The following is a 20,509-nucleotide window of genomic DNA, read 5'->3' as shown; positions in this document are numbered from 1 at the left end:
ATTAATAATAAATACAAAAATTAATTACAATTAATGAAGAATAATTTATAGACGTAAATAAAATTTTCTGGCAAGTTGCAGAGCCATGAAAGGCAGAGCTGTTGTTATTTCTCTGGGAACTTTATTTATCTAATTGAGAGTTAATTTAAATTATTGCATTACAGCCGAACAAGTTATTGCTTGGTCAAATTCAGCAGCGTAATTAAAAGCTTTTAATTCGTCAGCAAGCAGTCGATCAAAAAATCATGTTGCATCACAATAATTTTGATTAATCAACTAATAACAAAGTTTTGTTCACACCTTTACCGCTATGGTTTTGTAACGTTGCGGGTTTTATATAACAAAAAATTAAATTAATTACTCCAACTAGCAAACTGAAGACCTAGTTGCGTGAATGGTATAAAAGTGCTTTAATATAGTGTGAGAAGTACTTTGTTTTATTTCTCATTTTTTTTATTCCTGTCATGTAGTTTAAAATGTAACCATGAGCCATGAGGCTTATCTCTGCCTATTTTGATTGTGAGATACTCACTTACAACTTACAAATTAAAATAATCAACATTTTTCAATTATAACAACACAAAACATGGAAATGAGGGAAAAGCATTAACAAAAAATTTTTATAGAGCATTTTGATAAAAGAACAAAAAAATTAGTGGTAATATTTACTAATTAAAATTATAAAATTCTGTTTCATTAAAAAAATAAAAAGTATAAAAATAAAATTTTTGTCCAGATAAAAAAATTATCAATATTCACGTTTCTCTCCAGACTTTCGGTTTATCGCTAATTAAAGAGCGATACTTATTACAAAACATGTAGGCTCTAATTAAAATTAAACCAACGTTACAAAAGAAATGAAATTAAATCTTTTTTTCTAAATTTTATTAAAAAAGTGTAAAAAGCTTTTTTTTACAATATTAACAAACGGCAGAAAGCAGACAATCAACAGGGTCATCTACCACACAATATGGACACGTCGTACTGGTTACGCTTTCGAGGGTACGTTTAAAATTAGACCGCACACAAAAAGTTATGAGCTCAAAAATTCTAATTTTAGTGACGGCGCGCGGTCGCGAGTCGGCTAAGGGCGCTGCCGCCTCGAGGCCCGGCAGCTTGGCAACGCCGCCTCCGCTGCGGCCGCTCAACCCTTTCCTTACAAGTGTGTGTGTCTCGGAGCGTGTGAATGGGGCGAGCCGCTGATTCAGCAGCGGTCTGAGAGGGAATTTGGCCGATCGTTTCGGCCGATCGCAGCAGCCACGGTCGGCGGCGAATTTCGCACGGAGAGCGACGGTCGAGTGCGGGCATTCCTGACATGGTATGGTAAACATCGCGCCTGAGAATTTGAACATTTCCTCTGCTCGACACCCAACAACAACACACAAAAAACACGCGCGATTCCGAGCCACTTTTTGGCAGGTGGCCCGCCGGATCGACACCCGTCGATTTTTACGTCTCGTTTCGCCCGGCTTTTGTCTGTTTCTTTTTAGTTTGATTGATCCCGACTTATTATTGCTTTTCGTTCTCAATGGACCGAGGAAACGAAAACCGAGACGATCTCGCTGATTCGGGCACGCCCACTTTTCTTCCTCGAGCCTTTTATGCTTCGAGGAAAAGAGATGAAATTTCCTTTCGAAGTACTTACTTTTGAGTAACAGAATAATTTTCAACAAAATATTTTCATACAAATTCACCAAAAATATTTTATAGTTTTTAAATATTCGAATTTATGAAATAATTTTTTTCTTTCTTTCAGCAGCGGATGATTTGAAAATGGGCAAAAAGAACAAGGCCAAGCAGGCCAACTCAAAAGCCAACCTGGTCAACCACTTGGCTCCAAAGAAAGTCTCGCCTCTGAAAAGAAATGAGCTCAACAACATTGCGGACAAACTACTAAAACGTAATAATCTAGTTAAAAAAATGCAGAAAAAGAAAATAATTCTTGATTAATTATGTCTCTCAGTTTGCAGCAGCTCGAACGGAGGAAAAGAATGGGACACATACATTGAAGTTACAAAATTATTAGCTAAGGCCGTTGAACTTGAGTCAGGTAAGCGATAGAAATTCTTCAAATGAAGTGAATAATTTTTTATTTCAAAATAGATATGAGAGTGCCAGTAAATGACCGTTCTGATGCCATACCAAAGTTCCTCGAATGGCTGGAGAAAAACGAAGCCTCTTTTCCCGGAGTCAGCATTTCTTCTTTTGACGGTTTTGAACTCGGCCTGAAGGCGGAAAAGGATTTCGAAGAGGGTGACCTGCTCATGGCCATCCCCCGAAAAATCATGTTAACTTTGGAGAATGCAAGAATATCGGAGCTCGGTACTAAAATTGTGCTTTATTTTGGTTTAAAAATGATTAATTAAAATTTACTCAGGAGCTCTACTTTGCAAAGACCCGATGCTGCAACACATGCCGAATGTAGCTCTTTCATTGCTGCTGCTGCTGGAAAAGTTCAAGCCGGACTCGCACTGGGCCCCGTACATCGACCTGCTGCCGTCCGAGTACACCACAGTGCTGTACTTTTCTCCGTCGGAACTTGCTGATCTGAAAGGCTCTCCAGCTCAGGAGGCTGCTCTGAAGCAATGCAGGAATATTGCCAGACAATATGCATACTTCAGCAAACTTTTTCAGGTGCTTCGAAAAATAAAATTAATTTTCAAATACTGCTCTAGTCCATAACTTACAATTAATGTCATTTATGTTAATGAGACTTAAGATCAAAATTAAATTCATGCTCTGCATGAGTTGACGTTTTTCTTTTTGGGTAAAATAAATTTTGCTTCTCTTATTAATTAACCAAATATTTCAATCAACAACCAACTGCAAAATTATTGTCATAATATTGAAAATGTAAATTTTACAACTTTTTAACCTTGTTTTAGACTGTTTCTGGCCCAGCTTGTGATCTTCTAAGAGAAGTCTTTACCTACGAACAGTACAGGTAGGAATCCTTTCACACATCACTTAATTTTATAGGGATTTTTTTTTTTTATTTAATATGTGAATTTATTTAAGTCATGACAATAATTTATCTAACTTGATCAGTATGAGTCGAGCCTACCTACAAATCTACATTATGATAATGCGGTTAATTACATAATAAATTTTACAATATCGCTTTAGAACGTCCATTGGTTTATACACAAAACCGAAAATATGCCACAAAAATTTTTGAGCAACTTGACGCGAGTTTGAACTGTCAACACCTCTTCACAAAACTACTTAAAAGTCATCGGGGTCGTCGTTCAACTTGTTTGACGCCGGTTTGATCACCGTCCTCACGTGCTTGCCTTTGACGATGAAAGGCACTCTCGAGCCCCTTTGTCTCCTCTGTTGCACTCGACAGCAGAGGAAAATCGCGGCGAACAAAACGAGCGCGAGTCCGAGCAAACCGCCGCTGGCGAGAATGGCCGACTTCACCGCCGTCGGCAACCCTTGCCCTTCCTCCTCATCCTCGTCCTCTTCCACATAATCGTAGTGCTCGACGGTGACCTTGTTGACGTTGCTCGCCTGCTCCTCGTTCTCCCTCTCTTCTGCCTCCTCGGGCGGAAGGGTGAACCTGCGCGGCAGGTCCAGCAACCTCGGGTCTCTGCTGATTTGTTTTTTCCGCTTGGGGTTGTCGGCGAATCGTGGCGACGGCGTCGTGGTGACCCCGTTGGCCAGGTCGGAAAACAGCGCCACCAGCGACTGCTGTTTTGACCCGCGTTCCCGGTGGTCCATCAGCTCGGCCAGGGTCATGTTTCGGGAGGACAGCAAGGCTGCCAAACTGACCGGACTGCCGGGTTGCAGCAACTCGAGGATGTCCTCGCGCGAGTCGGCCTTTTCGCCATCCTCGGACAACCAGTACCTTTCGCTCTCCTCAGGGTATTTTGGAGGTGGGGTGGTGGTGCCGCGTTTAAGGTAGGACGACCTTTGGGCTGCTTTGTACAAGTCGGGTCGTTTGGTTGTTTCAGGTGCTCTGTAGACGATTTCAGGGTAGGTCTCTTTGGCCACCGAAAGGGTCTCAGGTGGAGAAGTTGTACTCGAAGGTTCGGGTTTTTGAGTGGCCACTTCATTTTCAGAGCTCTGCTGTTCCTTTTGGACCTTCAGGGCCGTGATGGCTCCCTTTTTGCCCTGGAGGAAGTCGGCCAGCGACAGGTTGCGTTGCTGGAGAATCTCGCTGAGACTCAGGGTGCCGGACTGTTTAAGCAGTTCCTTCAGATCCGGCCCAGCTTTTTGCGCAGGGGCCTGCTGCTCTCGTCGGCCGGCGGAGTACGATTTGCGATAGGATCGGGCATCTTTTGGGGGTGACGCTGCTGTGGGCTGTCTCGTCTTGGGCGGCACTGCGGAAATTGTTGTTCGAACGACGGGCGCGCTGGTGTAAGTTTCCTGCTCGTCGATGTGTATCACTTGGATTGGCACGATGGGAATCAGGACGTCGGGACTGGGCGCTGCCCTTGCTGCCGACGCTCGCTGCAGCAACTCCACTGGGCTCAGAGCGGCGTAACGAGGCCGTAAAACTGCCGGTCTCGTATTCCTGAAAATAAAAGTTCCAGTTAATTAAATAGTTAATTTCATTTCACCAAATATTTGTACAATTAATTACCAAACCGGTAATGTACAATGTACATTCTTAATTGGTAAACCAATTAAACAATTAGGTTATCTGCATGTCAGGAACTTTTGGAATTTTTTCCTTTTTTGAAAAATTAGACGGTTTTTCTTTAATATGTTCCTTTTTTCAGTGTTAGGCCTTAAAATTTTTATTTTAATTTGAAAAAACACCTGAAACATCAAAGTTTTGTATTTATATTTAAAAAAAATATCCAAAATTATAATATATTCATGGCTTTAGAGGTCAAAATAAAACGTCTGAAAATATTAATTATAAAGCTTAATATTGTGTATATAGGAAGCATTCATTGCTGATAAAAAAAATTACTGCTCGATTTGTTTTACTTTTATAAATTGCAAAGATTTTTTAATTGCCTAAAGTTAACAATTGGGACACATAAATTTAGAATAACCGTAACAACGGATAAAAATAAGATAGCTGAAAATTAACAAGAGCAATTGGGCCGGCGCTCAAATAGCTCTTGGTGAGGAAGAACAAGCTTAAGTAGTTTTGCCGGCGCACGAAGTAATAGTAAGCTCGATTACCCGGCTACAACATTAACGTAACTGATGGGTCTGGTTGAAAGAAATTATCTTGTGAATTAACTTGGGCGCCGCGCGTGTCGGGGGTGGGTCCTCTATTTTGCCAAGAATGCGGCGGAAGAGGAGATAAAATTAAGTGCTCACCTCTCGGCGACGGGTCTCCATTGATCCTGCGCGACGCAGCAACCGGCCACGATCAAGAGCGGCAGCCAAGAAAACCGCGCCATCTGAAACAAAATTAGAGCAGCATTGTTTATTCTTCTCGTTCGTTTTTATTGCACAGTCGTTTCTGTGCGGCACTAATCCAACCGCTTGATCTTGATCTCCGACTCGAAACACTGCGATTTGTTTGAATGTAAACAGCAGCGACGAGAAACAGAGAAAGCTGCGCACTTTTGCACGCAAAGATTCTTCTAATGCATTTGTACAATCGATTCTCCATTTTAGACAGACGCGCGATACCCAAGCAGGAGATTAATTCTGTCAAGGCTTGGATTGAAATTCAAACATCTGCACTAACAAACTTGAATGCCGCAATAATTTAATACGAGCGGCAGAACATCTGCATAATTAATTTAAATGAATTGCTTCGACTCTAGTACGTGTAAATTATTCAGTGTCATAGACGTGTGACATGTCGTCCATTAAGCGTTTAATTAATCCATCCGTTATGCAATGGCATTAAATTTGTGATTCACACAGCCCTGTATTAATGTGCGATGCATTAAATCGTCAGCGTCAAATCTTCACTGAATTTTCAATGTTTTCATTAAACTTAAGTTCCAGATTTAAGCTAAAAAGTTACTCTGGTTAGTCTGGTTGAGACTCTGGTATAGTGAAAATTAAATAGCCCTTTTGTGCGCGTGCTTGTAAATTAATTTATCTCAACAGATATATCAAACCATTATCAGGAAAGAGGAAAGAAAAAAGCGAGCTTTAGATCAATAGGGAGAAATTAACTAAAATTGCTCTACATTCTCACCTAGCAGACTTTGATTTCTGCGTTTTACTTCTTAATTCAGGTTTTCCAAAGTCGTTAAAGAAATAAATAATAAAAGTGTATTTTTGGCATCTTATAGCGATAGGTGATAAATGGTTATCACCAATTTCATCCAGATGCTGATGAGATGAGACCCACTTATTCTTCCAGAAAGCATCCTGTTATTAAAGGAATTAATACAAAATTGAGATGGTAACGTTTGAAATGAAGCGTGCAGCCGCGGATGAAAGGCTCGGCCACCGGCCGTCATTAAAAACTGGGATAGCATCGCACATTACGCAGGCAGAATGTGTGACCAAAACGAAGGAACGTCTGCCTCTCACTCTCTAATTTTCATTTATCGTGCGCGGTTTCCGTGTGTGTACGCGATGATAAGCACAAAAGTGGAAAGGAGCAAAAACGGAGGCACGCAGGCGTTGCTGTTGCGGCCCGCAGTGGGTCAGAGCTCCACTTTTTGAACTCCTGCGGCAGTTCGGTCGTCTACAAGTTAGAAACGAAATTGTTCAGCTTGATCGACGATAATTCTTATTCATTCCGCCCGCTGCCAAATTGGCACTTTATTAATCTTTTGTGCCGGCGAAACGGGAAGAAAAAGTGAAACTGATTTTGTGTAAAAATTTATTACGTTTGGTCGCTTTCCTCTCTAGTTGCAAAATAAATACTGGGCAGATAACACAAATCGTGACTGAATTTTACAATTTCGAAGGCGAGAAGATGAAAGTGTGCGATGTGGTCGGCACTGGTCAATACCCAGCCAGCAACAATGAAGGCGACACTCTCTGTTGTCCGGAATGACTTTTTAATTCGGAGCACAATGGTGATCGGCGGGCGATCGGCTCTGTTAAAAGGGGATTTGAACGCGGCACGCCGCTTTTCATCCTGAGTGATTGGCTTTTGCATTTTGACAAATGAAAAGGATCTGCGGGGAACTTTCGTTTTATTTTTGCAATGCTTCAGAAAAACCAGGACTTTCAAAACTGATTGGTTGCTTTTTTAATCGAGTGAAGTGAATTTTTATGAAATATTTTTAGTTACAAAAATTCGCAATATGTTTGTTTCTGCTTAATTGAAGCTTTTGCCACCAAAATCAATAACTCCGTTAAAAGAGACTGGAGTGCCGTTCCAATATTTGATTTGGTTGATATTCGCGTTTTGATACAACTCGGTTCAAACAAATCCCAGCAAAAAGACCCAATTCCAAATAAAAGCCCTATGGGTAAGCTCGGCAATGCTTTCTACTTTATTGTATTATTATTGTTATATTGCGCCGTTTTAGAATCTCCAGTGCCGTAATTTGGCCCCCGTGCGTTCCATTAGTCCTGTATTATGTTCAACTATCACTGAAGTTGATCGTGGAAGTTGCGAAACTCGCGCACACAGTCATAATAACGAATGTGGCTGCTGCAAATCCATCATAGTTAAAAAGCCATAAAAGCAGCAACCTGCTTTTTTACGAGCAAAACTTGGAGCAAATTGCGACCATTTCCAAAAACCACGGTCACTCTTCGGCAATATGAAAATATTATCTCGAGTCGTGCACGAAAATTGCATCGCAAATAACAAGGCAATCTGGGCCGGTCATTAGTTTTTGTTTGCGTGGTCCACAATCAGAAAGTGGTCGATGGCGCAACACATTGCGACTCGCCAGACCGAACGGCAGAGATAAGCGGCGCATTATGCATGCAGAACACAACAAAGAAGAGCCAAACCGTTGTTTCCAGCTGATTGGCTCACACCGCTGCGAAATTGAAAGTGACCGCAATATTTGCACGGACGATTACGCGTGAAACGGTCGCCTTATTCCCTCGCTTCCATTTAAACAATTATATTTTCCACTTGAATATTCTGAACAGTAATTGCTTGATTCTTCTATACAATTTACGTCTCGAGGGGTCAGGAAGCTGCGGGTAGATTACATGGATTTGTTTGCACGGTAATGCCTTAATTGGTCTCTAATGAATTGGCCTCGCAGCCGCTTTCTCGCCACTTCCGTCGGGACAACATTTGTATCGATCAAGCAAAAAAGTGGAAGCTCTTCAGGTTAATTGGATGCGCTTGGAAAAAAGTGGTAAAATTAAAAAGTGAAGAGCTTTCACCTCTTTTTTTTGCATACATAAATCGGCGTGCGCGGTTCGTTTTGTTTCCGGCCGCACGTGAGGCGTTGATGCAATAAAGGGTTGTTAATTTTATATGAAGCCGCTGAATAGAATTTGCATTTTGATTAATAGCCAATTTACATAACTGATGAATAAGTAGAGATTTAAAATCAGTGAAACTTAAAAAAGAAAAAAGAAAGATGCTGATGCTTTGTGGTAATTATTGTTAAAATTATTTTTGAATTATTACAATTATTGTTTCAATTTTAAACTTAACTTTTCATTATAATTTAATAAATTAAATTGACGAAGTAAAACTCTCAAATGGTTTTGATGTTAGATTCAATAAAATATTAATGTTTTAGCGACGTTCGTAATAATTGCAAAATCAATATATAATGTGAAGTTGTAAACCAGGCTCAACTTCTTGACAGCAGTCACGTATGCAACCAATTTGCAATTTGCATTTGTTCAAAAAACGAATTTGCATGTGAATAGGGCGTGATGATTATGCTTCCAACATTTCCATCTCGCATCTCAAATTACTTTCATGCAAAACAACTTTGGTTTGCCGCTGAAGAAAGTACTTGAAATAGATGAGATTTCTCGGCAGCGCATGAATCAAACGCGATTTCAATACCGTCCGCTCGCGCACATAATTATGTGACAGGCTAAAAGCGACGAACACGCGTTTTCCATCAACAAATATATACGCTTCCAACAACTTATCCAAAGCATAGCACGGTAAAGTTCGCTTCTTCGAGAAACTCGTCGCGCAGGTCAGCGTTTCATTCAGATTTCTCATTTAAAAGGGAAAGAGTCAAGGCGAGTTATCAAGCCAAATGAGCAAGTTTTGCAGAGTAAAAGTAGTTTTTGAGGAGAAAAAAACGTCGCAGCTCGAAAACAAGTTTGATCGCTCGCGTGTTGCTTCCACCTGAATCTAGACGGGCGTGTTTACTTTTTAAAAAGTGTCGGATTTCTCTCTCTGGCTCGCTCTAATGATGCGACTGACTTTGGCCAGCCATCCCAAAACCTGATTACTCTCGTCCTTCCCAGTAAAAGTCACTGCGACTTTCTATACGCTGCTGTCCGGTGTAGCTGGAAATTTATTGCCTTCTCGGGGCCGATCGCTTTTCAAAATTGCTAAACGCATCCTCGTCTCGCTTGGATTTGCTGATTCTGTTTTATGACTGGTGTTTCTACGGTTATATAAAAAACAGAACACTATTGCTTTTTGGGCTCTAGTTTAACGGCTGTTTAATAGCATTTTTTGCAATTAGCCAACTTGTTTATTGCACGGTCATAATATTGACCAGCACCGTGACCTTCATTATTTGATAGTTTGCAGTTTATGCCTCGGCGTTGTAAACTTTGCAATTTAACCTAATATGAGCAGGATTCATTTCTAGACCAAAGATTGCAATCGTAATTTCCAACAACCGCGACTTATGATATCGATTTTTATACCTTCCATGTAATTCGTCATAACAGAGGGCTTGAGAAGTTTTATGAAACCATTTATTTTGAAAAATCATGTGAATACGTCATTTATGACTTGGGCAAAAATACTGTTCAAAATTATCGTCCTTTTGAAATCGCATACTATTTTTGCTCTTAATTTCGAAGTGCAAATGTGTAATTTGTGAAGAAGCCTAGGATATTTTGGGTTTCAATGTACCCGATTTTTACGGAACCTTGAAAAATTGCACCTCCATTCCTTGGCCATGTCACAAAGTTTGCCATTAAAAGATCCCCTGAATGTCCCTGCGAGGCCGGGTTTGCAATTCCCTCATGCACGAGTCCTGCTTTCCAACAATACTCCTAAGCAATTTTTTAAATAAAAGCTGTATGCTATTTCCCAACGCTGGAAATCTGACAATTTGCAACACCAACGTCAATTTTATTAAAACATCCCACACGTTGTCGCATTAAGCAGAGATAATGGATTATTTTTCACAGCTAGTGCATACTAAAAGCCGCATTAAAAATTATGTGCGGTGCGGTTGCACTCTCATATTTATAAAAAATAATAACGTCATTTCGCAACGGGAGAGCGCAGGAAGCAAAACCGCGTTTCCTCTTGACGCCTCTTTGCGCTGCGACCACTCGGAATCAATCTGTCCTGCAATTGCTCATGAATTGTACGTGCATGTGAAAGTGTGCGACTGCTTTTTTCAAGCACAAATGCGTCGCATTATGCATGCATGCGTGCGCTTGAAGATTCAATTAAACTATCGGAGCGGGAAAGTCGTCTTCTTCTCTAATTCCACTCCAGTTGATATAGAATTGCGATTCGCTTGTTTACTCGCCTGCGCAGTAAATTCAAATTTGCTTCTCCGCAAGAGCAGCTCGCGGAGTTTAATTGCGACTCGCGCTCAACCACGGCGGATTTGCAGTTAATTAAACGATGCGGTGTAGACGTCACGGATGCAAATATTTGACTGCCGTTCTAATGCTGAATATGAGATATTGAGAGCGTGAAATATTCACCAATAAACTGCAATTCTCGAATTAAACAGAGATTTGATATGAATGTTGTGTTGAGTGAATGATTATGGCGCACCAGACAAGGGATTTGTGGCGGAATATCAGATCCAGATGAATTTGCGGCACATCGCTGGTTTTCAATATGCACTCGGTTTTTCTGGGAATTCAGGGCTGATAAAATATATAACATGATCCATCCGTACATGCAGCCGACTGCAATAATGCCGCACACTCCATTCTTACAACGACGTTAGTTTTAGTGCATTTTGATGCTGCAAACAATCGCAACTGCTCTGATTTGCAAATTTAAATATTGGATGAAAATAATTTTTAATAATTAACTAATTGAATTGAAGTGAATTAAAAATTATTAATTATTTATCCTTATCCCTTCAACCATATTTTTTTTCTGGTATTCTGGAGCACTCTTGACTATCAGAGCTTATTTTTTTCCAAAATAGAACCAATTAATTATAGTCATATTTTTCTTTTTATTCTTTGCCTTTAATTTTTCATAAGAAATCTGATTTCCAGGAAAAGGTTTCAAAATTTATAGGTGGAATTTTAGCGAGAATAATCTCTCATCTACCCCAACAACATAATTATGTTAAAACCAAAATGGGGTTCTTTTAAAAAAAAATATTCATTGAGAGTTAAATCTAGCTTTAAAACACTCAAAAATGCAAAGCTAATAAATATCGTTTTTTTTTCTTCGATTATCTGGGTTTACCACGGTGATCAAGTCTCTTATGATGTTGGGCGTTTAAGCAGATATCTACTAGTTTTAAATCCTTTCATTTTTTATCTCATTTCCAATTTAAATTTTGATAGACTGATGAAAGTAAATAATAACAATAATTATTTAATTCAATTTCAAAATAAAAACAATAATAATAATGTATATTCTTTACTTTGTATTCTCAGTAACTCACTTCTTGAACTTTCGATGGAGTTCATTTCTGTTATTACTAGCAATAAATAAAAATGCAAAAAAGTTTTATGTAGCAACGCAGTGACTGCAATTAAAATTGTCGAGAGCGTATATAACTATATAGCACATCAAAAACTGAATGCTTGCTTTAAATTAAAATTCACTTTGCAGCAGGTAGAGCAGCCACTGCAGGCAAAACATTTTAATTACTTTTGCCACCCTCCAGTCAACTGACGACAGCTGCGGTAGATAATCGCGTCTGTAGACAAAAAGCAAGAGCACGCACGATGCAACCTGCATTTTTCGCTTTGCTCAAAGATTAAAAACAGGTTGTGTTGCGCTTTCAAATAAAAACGCATGAAAGCGCAAAGGTCCGCTGACCCTCTGCCTGCATTCACGCTTCTTTGAGTTTTACTATAATTTACACTACCAGAACACACACAAGTTGTTGTTATCACAGATTCGCCACGCTAGTAATTATTCTTCCACTCGCCACCAGTTTTACATGCCGAGTTTATTTTTATGATAAATTTAATATCGGATCATTTTTATTACCGGAGAAAAAGTTTTCCTTCGTTTATTATGGAGATCCCTTTCTGTGTATGTTATGGCCAAGCACTTTCAAATTACTTCCGTTCCGAGGACACATTATGGACGGTCTCTTTTGTTTTTCACAACGCGCGGATTTCAATCTCTCTTTATGCAGATAATGAAATTTTGAAATTGCATCAAAGTTTCGGGCGAAAGTTTTTTAATACGTCCCATCTGCGTGTCAATAAATTGTTGTAACTCAAACGAGGTCTATGAGAACAAACCGACTTTGTTTTGAAACAAGCTCCCTATTATGTTCTGAGCGAACAATCGGTAGTCGACAAAATTGCGTGCCGTGATTTGTGAGAAATGTTTGAGTGAAAATTAGAATAGCACATTTTTATAATAGTGAGCTCGTGCCTCAATTTTTCTCACGCAAAGTGAATCGAGAATGTCAGTTGCAAAATTTGCTAAATGGAAACACAAGTGATTTGGCATCTCGCCACGCGAAGTGATTGAACATAATTTGCTTTGTCTGCAATACTGCACGTGTGGTTTTGGTTAAATTATCCTAGTCAAGAGATTCTTAGTGAGCCCAATTATTTGCACAGCGATGCACAGCCGCCAATATTGATTTCTGGTGACAACAATATAGACCTCATTATGCATCCAGCTAAATCAAACTGAATAGCTGCGGATTGAATAGATTGATAATTTCATTGGTGGCAATAATTAAGCGATCAGTCAAAGTTGAAGTATGAAATCTGAAAGTTTCAATTCTATGGATTTTTTTGGAAGTAGAGGGGGTGCATAAAGATTTTTTTTCAATTAAATCTCAATCAAATTATTCAATTAAATTTCAATTATTCCTTGATTAATTTTACACAATGTTACTCACGGTTCTTAATTGCAAATTATCTATTAATTTGTATTGAAAATAGTCCATGATTTTTATTTTTTATTCGACCATCGCAAGATTGCAAATACTTGCAATAATTTTAAATTTTATTGTTCCCAAATAATGAAAATGAATTATGATATTTCTACAAATGCCACAATTCTAATTAAGAGATTGAATTAATTTGAAAATAATTTTAAAGAAATTTTATACTCACTTTTCTCAACGCTGATGGTAACAATTTGTATCCGAACGAAATAAACGCAGCTAAAAACTCCTCATGTCCGTGGAAACGGCTCGACCAGGGCCGCCGACCATGAGCACTCGGAGCTTTTCTCAGGGCAACAGGTGGAAGGATACTGCCGGAGAAATTCTTAAATGATTAAGATTGCCGCCCGCTTTGCCGCCCGGCCCACTTTCCCCACTTATATATCGTCTTACCTTACTTCGCTCGCACTCGCAGCAACGAGGATTGCTGTTCACCATCATTTGTGTGCTTACAGACTGAACGTACAGTACGTACATTAGTTGATCTCGTTAGCACCTCGTCAATTTAATTGCTCGCCTCCTCGCCTTAACTAATCTCAACGCAAGTGAATTTCCATTAGTGCCACGAGCAATTCTTGATCTAATGCAAGCTCACTAATTCAAACGCAGGTTCCGTTATTTTTGGGGCTAGCGCTAATTAATTAATTGAAATAAATTATGAATTTGACGTTTCTTAATTACTCAATTTTAATTGCACTTCTGTTCAATTACTTCTAACGTGAAAAATAATTATAAAAGAACATTCTTTTAACAAATTTTTTTGCTCAAACCCGGATTATTTGAAAAAATTGCATCTCAGTAGTTTATATTTCTCTGAAGTTTTATTATTTGATTATCTGATATTAAAAGCAAAGGTTAAAAAATTTAATATTACATGAATGTGATGGTGAAAATATTTTCAAAACAATAGAACAATTATAGAACAAAACGTTTTTACTCCAATTTTATTACATTATCATTAACATATAAAGTGGAACCACCAGTTAAAAAGATGCATTTTTCCATAATTTAAATAAACGAATCGATATTATTTTACGCAAATCAATTTAATGTTACTGCTAATAAGTAAAAATATATGAAGTCATGCAAAATTATAAAAGAAACTTCTCTCGAATATTTAGTTGGGTATATTTACAAACATTTACAACCACTTGAAAAATGCTCAAGAAAAGGAAATATAATTTTTAGAAATTTAAATTGTCCAATTAATATTTGGCATACTAAAACATTGATGAATTGGTTAAAACAATAAATAATTATTGAAAATCCAGATTTAGCAATTAAATAACGCTGCGTCTGCTTATCAGCCTATTTAAAAACCACGATCTGTGCCAAAGACCTTGCAGAAAAAAGGTCAAGTATGTGGGCGCCAATTAACACCAACATTGCTGAATCATCATCATCATCCTATTTCCTATTAATTCAGTTCCGCTTGTTGCCGAAAGCGAATCTCGTGAGAAACAAGACGCAGATGATGGCGGTGGGAAGCTGAAAGAAAGAAAGAGTTGGACACGCGATTTGTTGAGAGAGAGACGCACATGGCGTTGGCCCACTGGCCCCCTTGTCGCTGGAGCTGCCAACAATTAGGCTCCGCGTTTAAGCTGTTCACTGTCGCTTCGGTCTCTTCTGCCGGTGAGCTCAATCGAGATGTGATAGATGGATGCGAGCGAGAAGAAAGTGCGAGTCGCTCGTCGTGCGCTAATTGGATCGAGATGACTTTTTCTCTTGCTTAACGAGCAAATACATATTCAATGAGTGACGCGAGTTTTTAGACCAGATTTTTTTCTTGCACCAGACTGTAATGAACTTTTAAAGCGCTTGTCTAGCGATTATTTGAACAACTTTCCGCGGCACCAGGCGGAAATAAATTGTAAAGTTATATCTCGGCTCAAAAATGAGTATTGATCTTCAGTCTGATTTGGGGGTAAGTGCGTCAGAGTCTAAAAGTTTTGCCTCTTTGCCCGCGGGAGGGAGAAATGTGGTAATTAATTTTGGGCGTCCCATCGGCATGCAAAAAGTTTTGCTTCTAGAACAAATAATTAAAAGCACTACTAATTTAAATTTGCAAGTCTGTAGGCTTTTGTTTGGGATACAGAATTTCTGTGTGAAAATTTGAGCTTGATTTCCCTAAAAAATTCTGAATTTTTATTTGTTGGAAGAATAATTTATTTGTTAATCATTTTACGTTTAAACTCATCATAAATTTTAATCTAGGTTATTACAGATATGAGATATGCAATGCACCATCTATAATAATTATTTCTTATTCATTAATAATAAAATGGAAATAACCAGTTGTTTTTTTAATCAACACGTGCTGAATTGCAATTATAAACAAAAATTGGTCAAGCTTGTAGCTATTCAAAATTCTATTTGAAACCTGAAAGTGAGATCATTTAGTGGAATTAATTCCGACATTCTTTGCACGACCTTTGCCTAGTCACCGACAAATTAAAATGCAAATGAATTTTCGCATCCGTGATTCCTGCCTCTGAAACCTCGACGCACATTTGCAAAAAGTGGCGCTACCCTGAAAATAGAAACCAAGGGCGGCGGAGCGCATGCCTTATTCATCTACCCATCTCATTTTCTCCGACTCTCCCGCGGGATTTGCATACAATCCTAACAAACATCCTGGCGACGCATTTGAACTTGGAATGTTTTCGCCGCTGCTACTCACCTCCAAATCAGTCTTAATTTAACGCTCGTCGACCGCATTACTTATTATTCAAGTTCATGATCTGGTGAACCATTTCTTCAGGTCTAACAAAGTGGCACCGCCGCAGAGGCATGTTAATGAACGGAGCTTCAAAAAGAGAAACTGGCAAAGAATTTGTCAGATAAAAGCGTGCTGCTCCAGATTGCCTGTACAAATAATCGGTGATTGCCTCAAATATTTCTCGAGTGTTTGTGCTCCTGAGGAAACGTGCAAGTGGTCTTTCATCTACTTTATCGTTTTGGCCTTGGTTTTTAACAGTGAAATGGGACAAAAGTAACAGATTTTATATTGAAAGGAAAGTCACTTTAATTTAACAAGCCGCTTTCAAGTTATATCTTTATTTTTTACTGTTGTATATTCTACCCTTTGTTTTTAATTTTTTTTTATCGCTGTTTTGTTTTATTTTGTTCACTATTTTGATATAATTCAGACTTTGAATTGTGAGTTATATAGAATATTGAGGATTTTTAAATTTGGGTGTTGGGCCAAATAAAATTATCAAAATACGTCCGTAGTATTACATTATATTATTCGAGATGGTCTAAAAGAAGTATCAATAATTCAATAAATATATTAAATAAATCAAGAGTCATGATCTGAAAAAAAAAATAGCTACGAGAAGAATTTTTTTTATAATAAATAAAGTTTTGTGCTTCATTTTTAAGAATTCCGCAAGTATAATAATCCGTAGTAATTAAAAAAAGAACTCAATCGTATCCGTTTACTCTGACAATCAAAACTCTCCTGCAGAACTAGAATAGCAAAAAAACGCCAACACAAATGTTTTAGAAGTTATAAAAGTTATCACTCGTAATTGTTAGAAAGGGAAAAACGGCTGTCAAACTAAATTTTTCCTCGCTCCGTGGGAATAAACTCACTTTTATGCCACCTTCATTCTCAGTATATAATTTATGTGTCCTTGCATTAATTAGCATCGCATTCTAAATTGAGCGCGGTCATGCAAATTACGCTCTAATTGAGCAGTCTCTTGGGATACAACATAAAAGCAAATTTGGGAGGAGATGCTCCAGCAGCAATCGTGGCAGTGAAAGTGAAGACTGTTCAAAACTTTGGCCTGCGAAACATATTGTGCAGTCAGCGGAAGTTGGCTGCCCTTTACCTATCGCCTAACCAATCTGGATATGAGCGGTGGATAAACCTGAAGAGAATTTATAAACACTTGTTATCACCCGAGCGCTGATTCTTCAGCGCTGAGCTGAAATAGAATCATAAAAGTTAGTGAAGTTTGTTGATGAATTAAAATTATAAAAAAATTAAATGTTGTAAATGTTTAAAGAAATCTACTGTTTATTATTAATTATGATGATTGTAAATAAATTGAACTGATTGTGTGTTATAATATAAATACTGTTAAATCTCTTATTTTTCAAGATAAGAATGAATTTTTTTACATGAAGTCCTGTCATTACTTTTATGAAATATAGAGTATCAGATCCAAAATTAGCACGATTGTTAGATTTTATTGGATTCTACAATTTGAATTATTCTTTAAAGGAAAATCAATGATATTTTTTGTTATTTTAGTTTAAAAACCATGGATTACATTTTAATTAATGTCTATCGCGTTGATTGGCTTCCAATGAAAGATTTTTGGAAATTTTTTTTTCGCCTTTTCGCGTTTTGATGCTAACATGTTGCGAATTTGGCTGGCGCTTCACTTCAATTCTTGGAGCGAAATCGCGTAATCTGTGCTCTCTTGCATTAAAATTAATGCGACTGAAGTCATAGGCGCACGCATCGGGTGAAATCTTTCCTGGTTAATCCTCGCATTTGTTTTGTACGTATAAAGTAGCGATTACAAGTGCGGTTGTGCCCGTGTTGGTGCGCTCATGGAATTATTAATTGGGCAATTCGCGCGTGTACGCCTCTTGGACTAGAGCAGATTACAGAAGCAAAGACCGATTACGGCGCTGGAATTTAATCACGCCACCGTGTTATTTTGCGCCATTGTTATTTCTCTAGTGGCCCGTCGTCCTCTATATTTTATTCATATATACGCGAGTAATTTTTGCCATCATGCATAAATCAGTCGCCGTCGCCACACAACACCGTCGGAGCAGTGTAGCGTGCAATTTCGCACAGTTAATTGAACGCCATTAATAACGACCTTTGTTTAATTATCTGCAGGTATTGCGTAATTGCTCAATTAAACGGCGCCATTCAAAATTTATTGTCTTTTCTTGTGTACATTACTAGCGAAACAATAAACTTTTTGCTCTTGTGCAACGCTTGTTGTTGTTGTTTCGGGAAAAACAATTACGCGCCTTCTCCAGACATTGCGTGAATGTAATATATGTATATTATAATGAGCAAAAGCACTCGCTCTTTAGTAACCGTACACATAAGATTAAACAAAGAAAATATAGCACGTGGTAGAATATAATAAGTAGTGTGGAACAATTAAATACTTATTCCCAGAATGGGCTAAATATTTACGACTACGCCGACTACAGTATTCTAAGCAGAAGCACTTTGTTTTTGTTGTTATATTAATATTAGTTTCTGAAGAAGAAAAAACAGTAATATTCTTGCATTTTAGTTATTATTATAATTCAAATATATTTGCTTTCTTTGTAATTACCTAACTAAAAGTAGACTATTCACTTCTTTAGAATGAGAATTTACAAATTTAATATGTTGAAAAACAAAATGTGGAAGGACTAATTTAATGAGTTATACTAAAATTTTGTTGTTTTCAGCATTTATTTATTATTTAATTTTATTATATTTATTATTACAATTACTACAATCTACTTTTGTATCCAATAATTAATATAACCAATTAAAATTTTAATTTGCTGTTCACAGATGGGCCGTGTCAACTGTGATGACTCGCCAAAATTTTGTTGTCAGCTCAGATGGCAAGAGCATCGTCAACGCACTCATACCTCTTTGGGATCTCTGCAACCATGAGCAAGGACGAGTAAGTAATTTCAAAATAAACTTTTCACCTCTAACTTTGTATTGCTGTTGGGATATTGAAAGAAAATTAATAATTTGCAATTTCATTTCACGTTTCTCAACATCACATAATACTCATTTCTGCACAATATTGAAGCGCTAATTTTGAAATCCTTGGATAAAGTATATATTGTTTTCTGGAACTAGTTTAAAAGTTTATCATTTGTTTTCAGCTTTCAACAGACTTTGTGCCTGAAAAGGATAGAAGCGAGTGTTTAGCCTGGCGGAGTTTTCCAAAAGGAGAGCAGATTTTCATATTTTACGGAGCACGGCCCAACGCAGAGTTTCTCGTACACAATGGATTTGTGCCATCGGACAACTCACACGACACCCTCGCCATCCGCCTTGGAATCAGTCACGCTGATCCCTTGGGTGACAAAAAAAGGACCTTGCTGAATACGCTTGCTCTGCCCTGCAGCGGCGAATTTCTACTTCATGCTGGACCTGAACCTGTTGATGCCAAACTTAGAGCCTTTTTGAGAGTATTTTCAATGACCGATGGTGATTTTATTGCATGACAATCGTCAATCCTTCTAATTCCTTGCCATCTTTTGCAGAACTTGACCACTGGTTATCAAAGCAAGATGGTGGCAAAGATTTGGAGTACGTCGACTGCGCCTTGGACACAAACTTGGAGTCGAGGGCATGGACATTCCTGAAAACAAGAGTGACACTTCTTTTGGCCTCCTACTCTACATCTTTACAGGTAATTAAATTACTTCCAGGCTTCGTCATTGCTACAAAATGATTTTTTTACTTATGAAGCAACTAATTTGATCAAATTATATTAATTATTGAAAATTTATGCTCTAGGAGGATGAGATTTTGCTTCAGTCAAGAGGAATAAACCCATACAAGAGACTGGCAGTTCAACAGCGACTTGCTGAAAAGAAAATCCTGCACTCAACTTTGAATTATGCACAACAAAGGCTCATCCAGTGATCATTTAAAAGAAAGAAAAAATATCACATAACTTGTCTTAACTTACCTCTGTTACAACTCACCAGCTATTCATGTTTTGTTTTGTTATGTTGTGCCGTTGTTGTTGCTTTTTTGCCAAGTATTATTTGTTCTAACTTTTTAGTTTCTCTTTGTGAATTAGAGGGCATTTAATTAGTTTTTATTTGACCGAATAGCAAAGATAATGACTAACTTGTAATTTTATTTCCTTTGTTTTGCCATAAATTATGCCAAGAGGACATATCATCACAACATAATTATGTACTATTGATTGTGATATTAATTTGATTGTATATTTTGCAAATCCTTGTTTAAATAATACAATCAAAGCAGTTTTTAGTACCCTACCCCCTTTCTGCATCATTTGAGCATTTTAGACCAATTCTAATGATTTTCGATTAAGGTAAAAATTTTATCTCTGCTTTGTTAACTTTTGCACACATTAGAAATAGGAACACCAACTTATCTGTGAGGTATAGTTCCGGAGTAAAGATAATCTGAGCTCTAACAATAGGGTAATAATAAGTAATTCTTTTTTCTTCGTGCAGTCCATTTTACCCTGAAAATCTATATCGCTTGTTAACTTTTGATACTTTTCTGCTCAGCTTCCAACTACTGGCACTTGTACTTAACATTTCTTGAATGAGGAATAATATCAATTAACTGCATTATAAATAGAAAACTATGTGTCACGACTTGAAAGTGAGGTATCTGATGA

General features: G+C 37.9%; 1 protein-coding gene across 2 annotated transcripts; it reads left to right on the top strand.

Annotated features, from left to right (window-relative positions):
• Positions 1-1,132: 1,132 nt before the first annotated feature.
• Positions 1,133-20,246, top strand: LOC132202110 (actin-histidine N-methyltransferase). Of its 2 annotated transcripts, none has more exons than XM_059628848.1 (10): positions 1,133-1,318; positions 1,757-1,900; positions 1,964-2,050; positions 2,104-2,322; positions 2,378-2,634; positions 2,886-2,944; positions 18,679-18,793; positions 19,005-19,332; positions 19,389-19,537; positions 19,645-20,246. In XM_059628848.1, exons 2-10 carry the CDS (start codon positions 1,774-1,776, stop codon positions 19,771-19,773), a joined length of 1,470 nt encoding a protein of 489 aa, XP_059484831.1. In that variant the 5' UTR covers positions 1,133-1,318; positions 1,757-1,773; the 3' UTR covers positions 19,774-20,246. The 2 variants fall into 2 exon arrangements, with proteins under 2 accessions (XP_059484831.1, XP_059484830.1); XM_059628847.1 differs by having other exon boundaries at positions 1,134-1,318; positions 1,760-1,900.
• The last annotated feature ends 263 nt before the right edge of the window (positions 20,247-20,509 follow it).

Source organism: Neocloeon triangulifer, unplaced genomic scaffold, assembly GCF_031216515.1.
Source record: "Neocloeon triangulifer isolate White Clay Creek 2 clone unplaced genomic scaffold, ASM3121651v1 ptg000014l, whole genome shotgun sequence".
In the NCBI taxonomy this organism is placed as follows: Eukaryota; Metazoa; Arthropoda; class Insecta; order Ephemeroptera; family Baetidae; genus Neocloeon; species Neocloeon triangulifer.
The sequence above is the reverse complement of the archived record's forward strand: the minus strand, read 5'-3'. Positions and strand labels throughout refer to the sequence as shown.

Excerpts from the sequence above, each read along its gene's own strand:
- LOC132202110 (XM_059628848.1), top strand. The coding sequence starts at position 1,774 with ATGGGCAAAAAGAACAAGGCCAAGCAGGCCAACTCAAAAGCCAACCTG. Across the intron at positions 2,635-2,885 it reads ACTTCAGCAAACTTTTTCAG|ACTGTTTCTGGCCCAGCTTG; the intron begins GTGCTTCGAAAA and ends ACCTTGTTTTAG. Across the intron at positions 19,538-19,644 it reads CCTACTCTACATCTTTACAG|GAGGATGAGATTTTGCTTCA; the intron begins GTAATTAAATTA and ends TTTATGCTCTAG.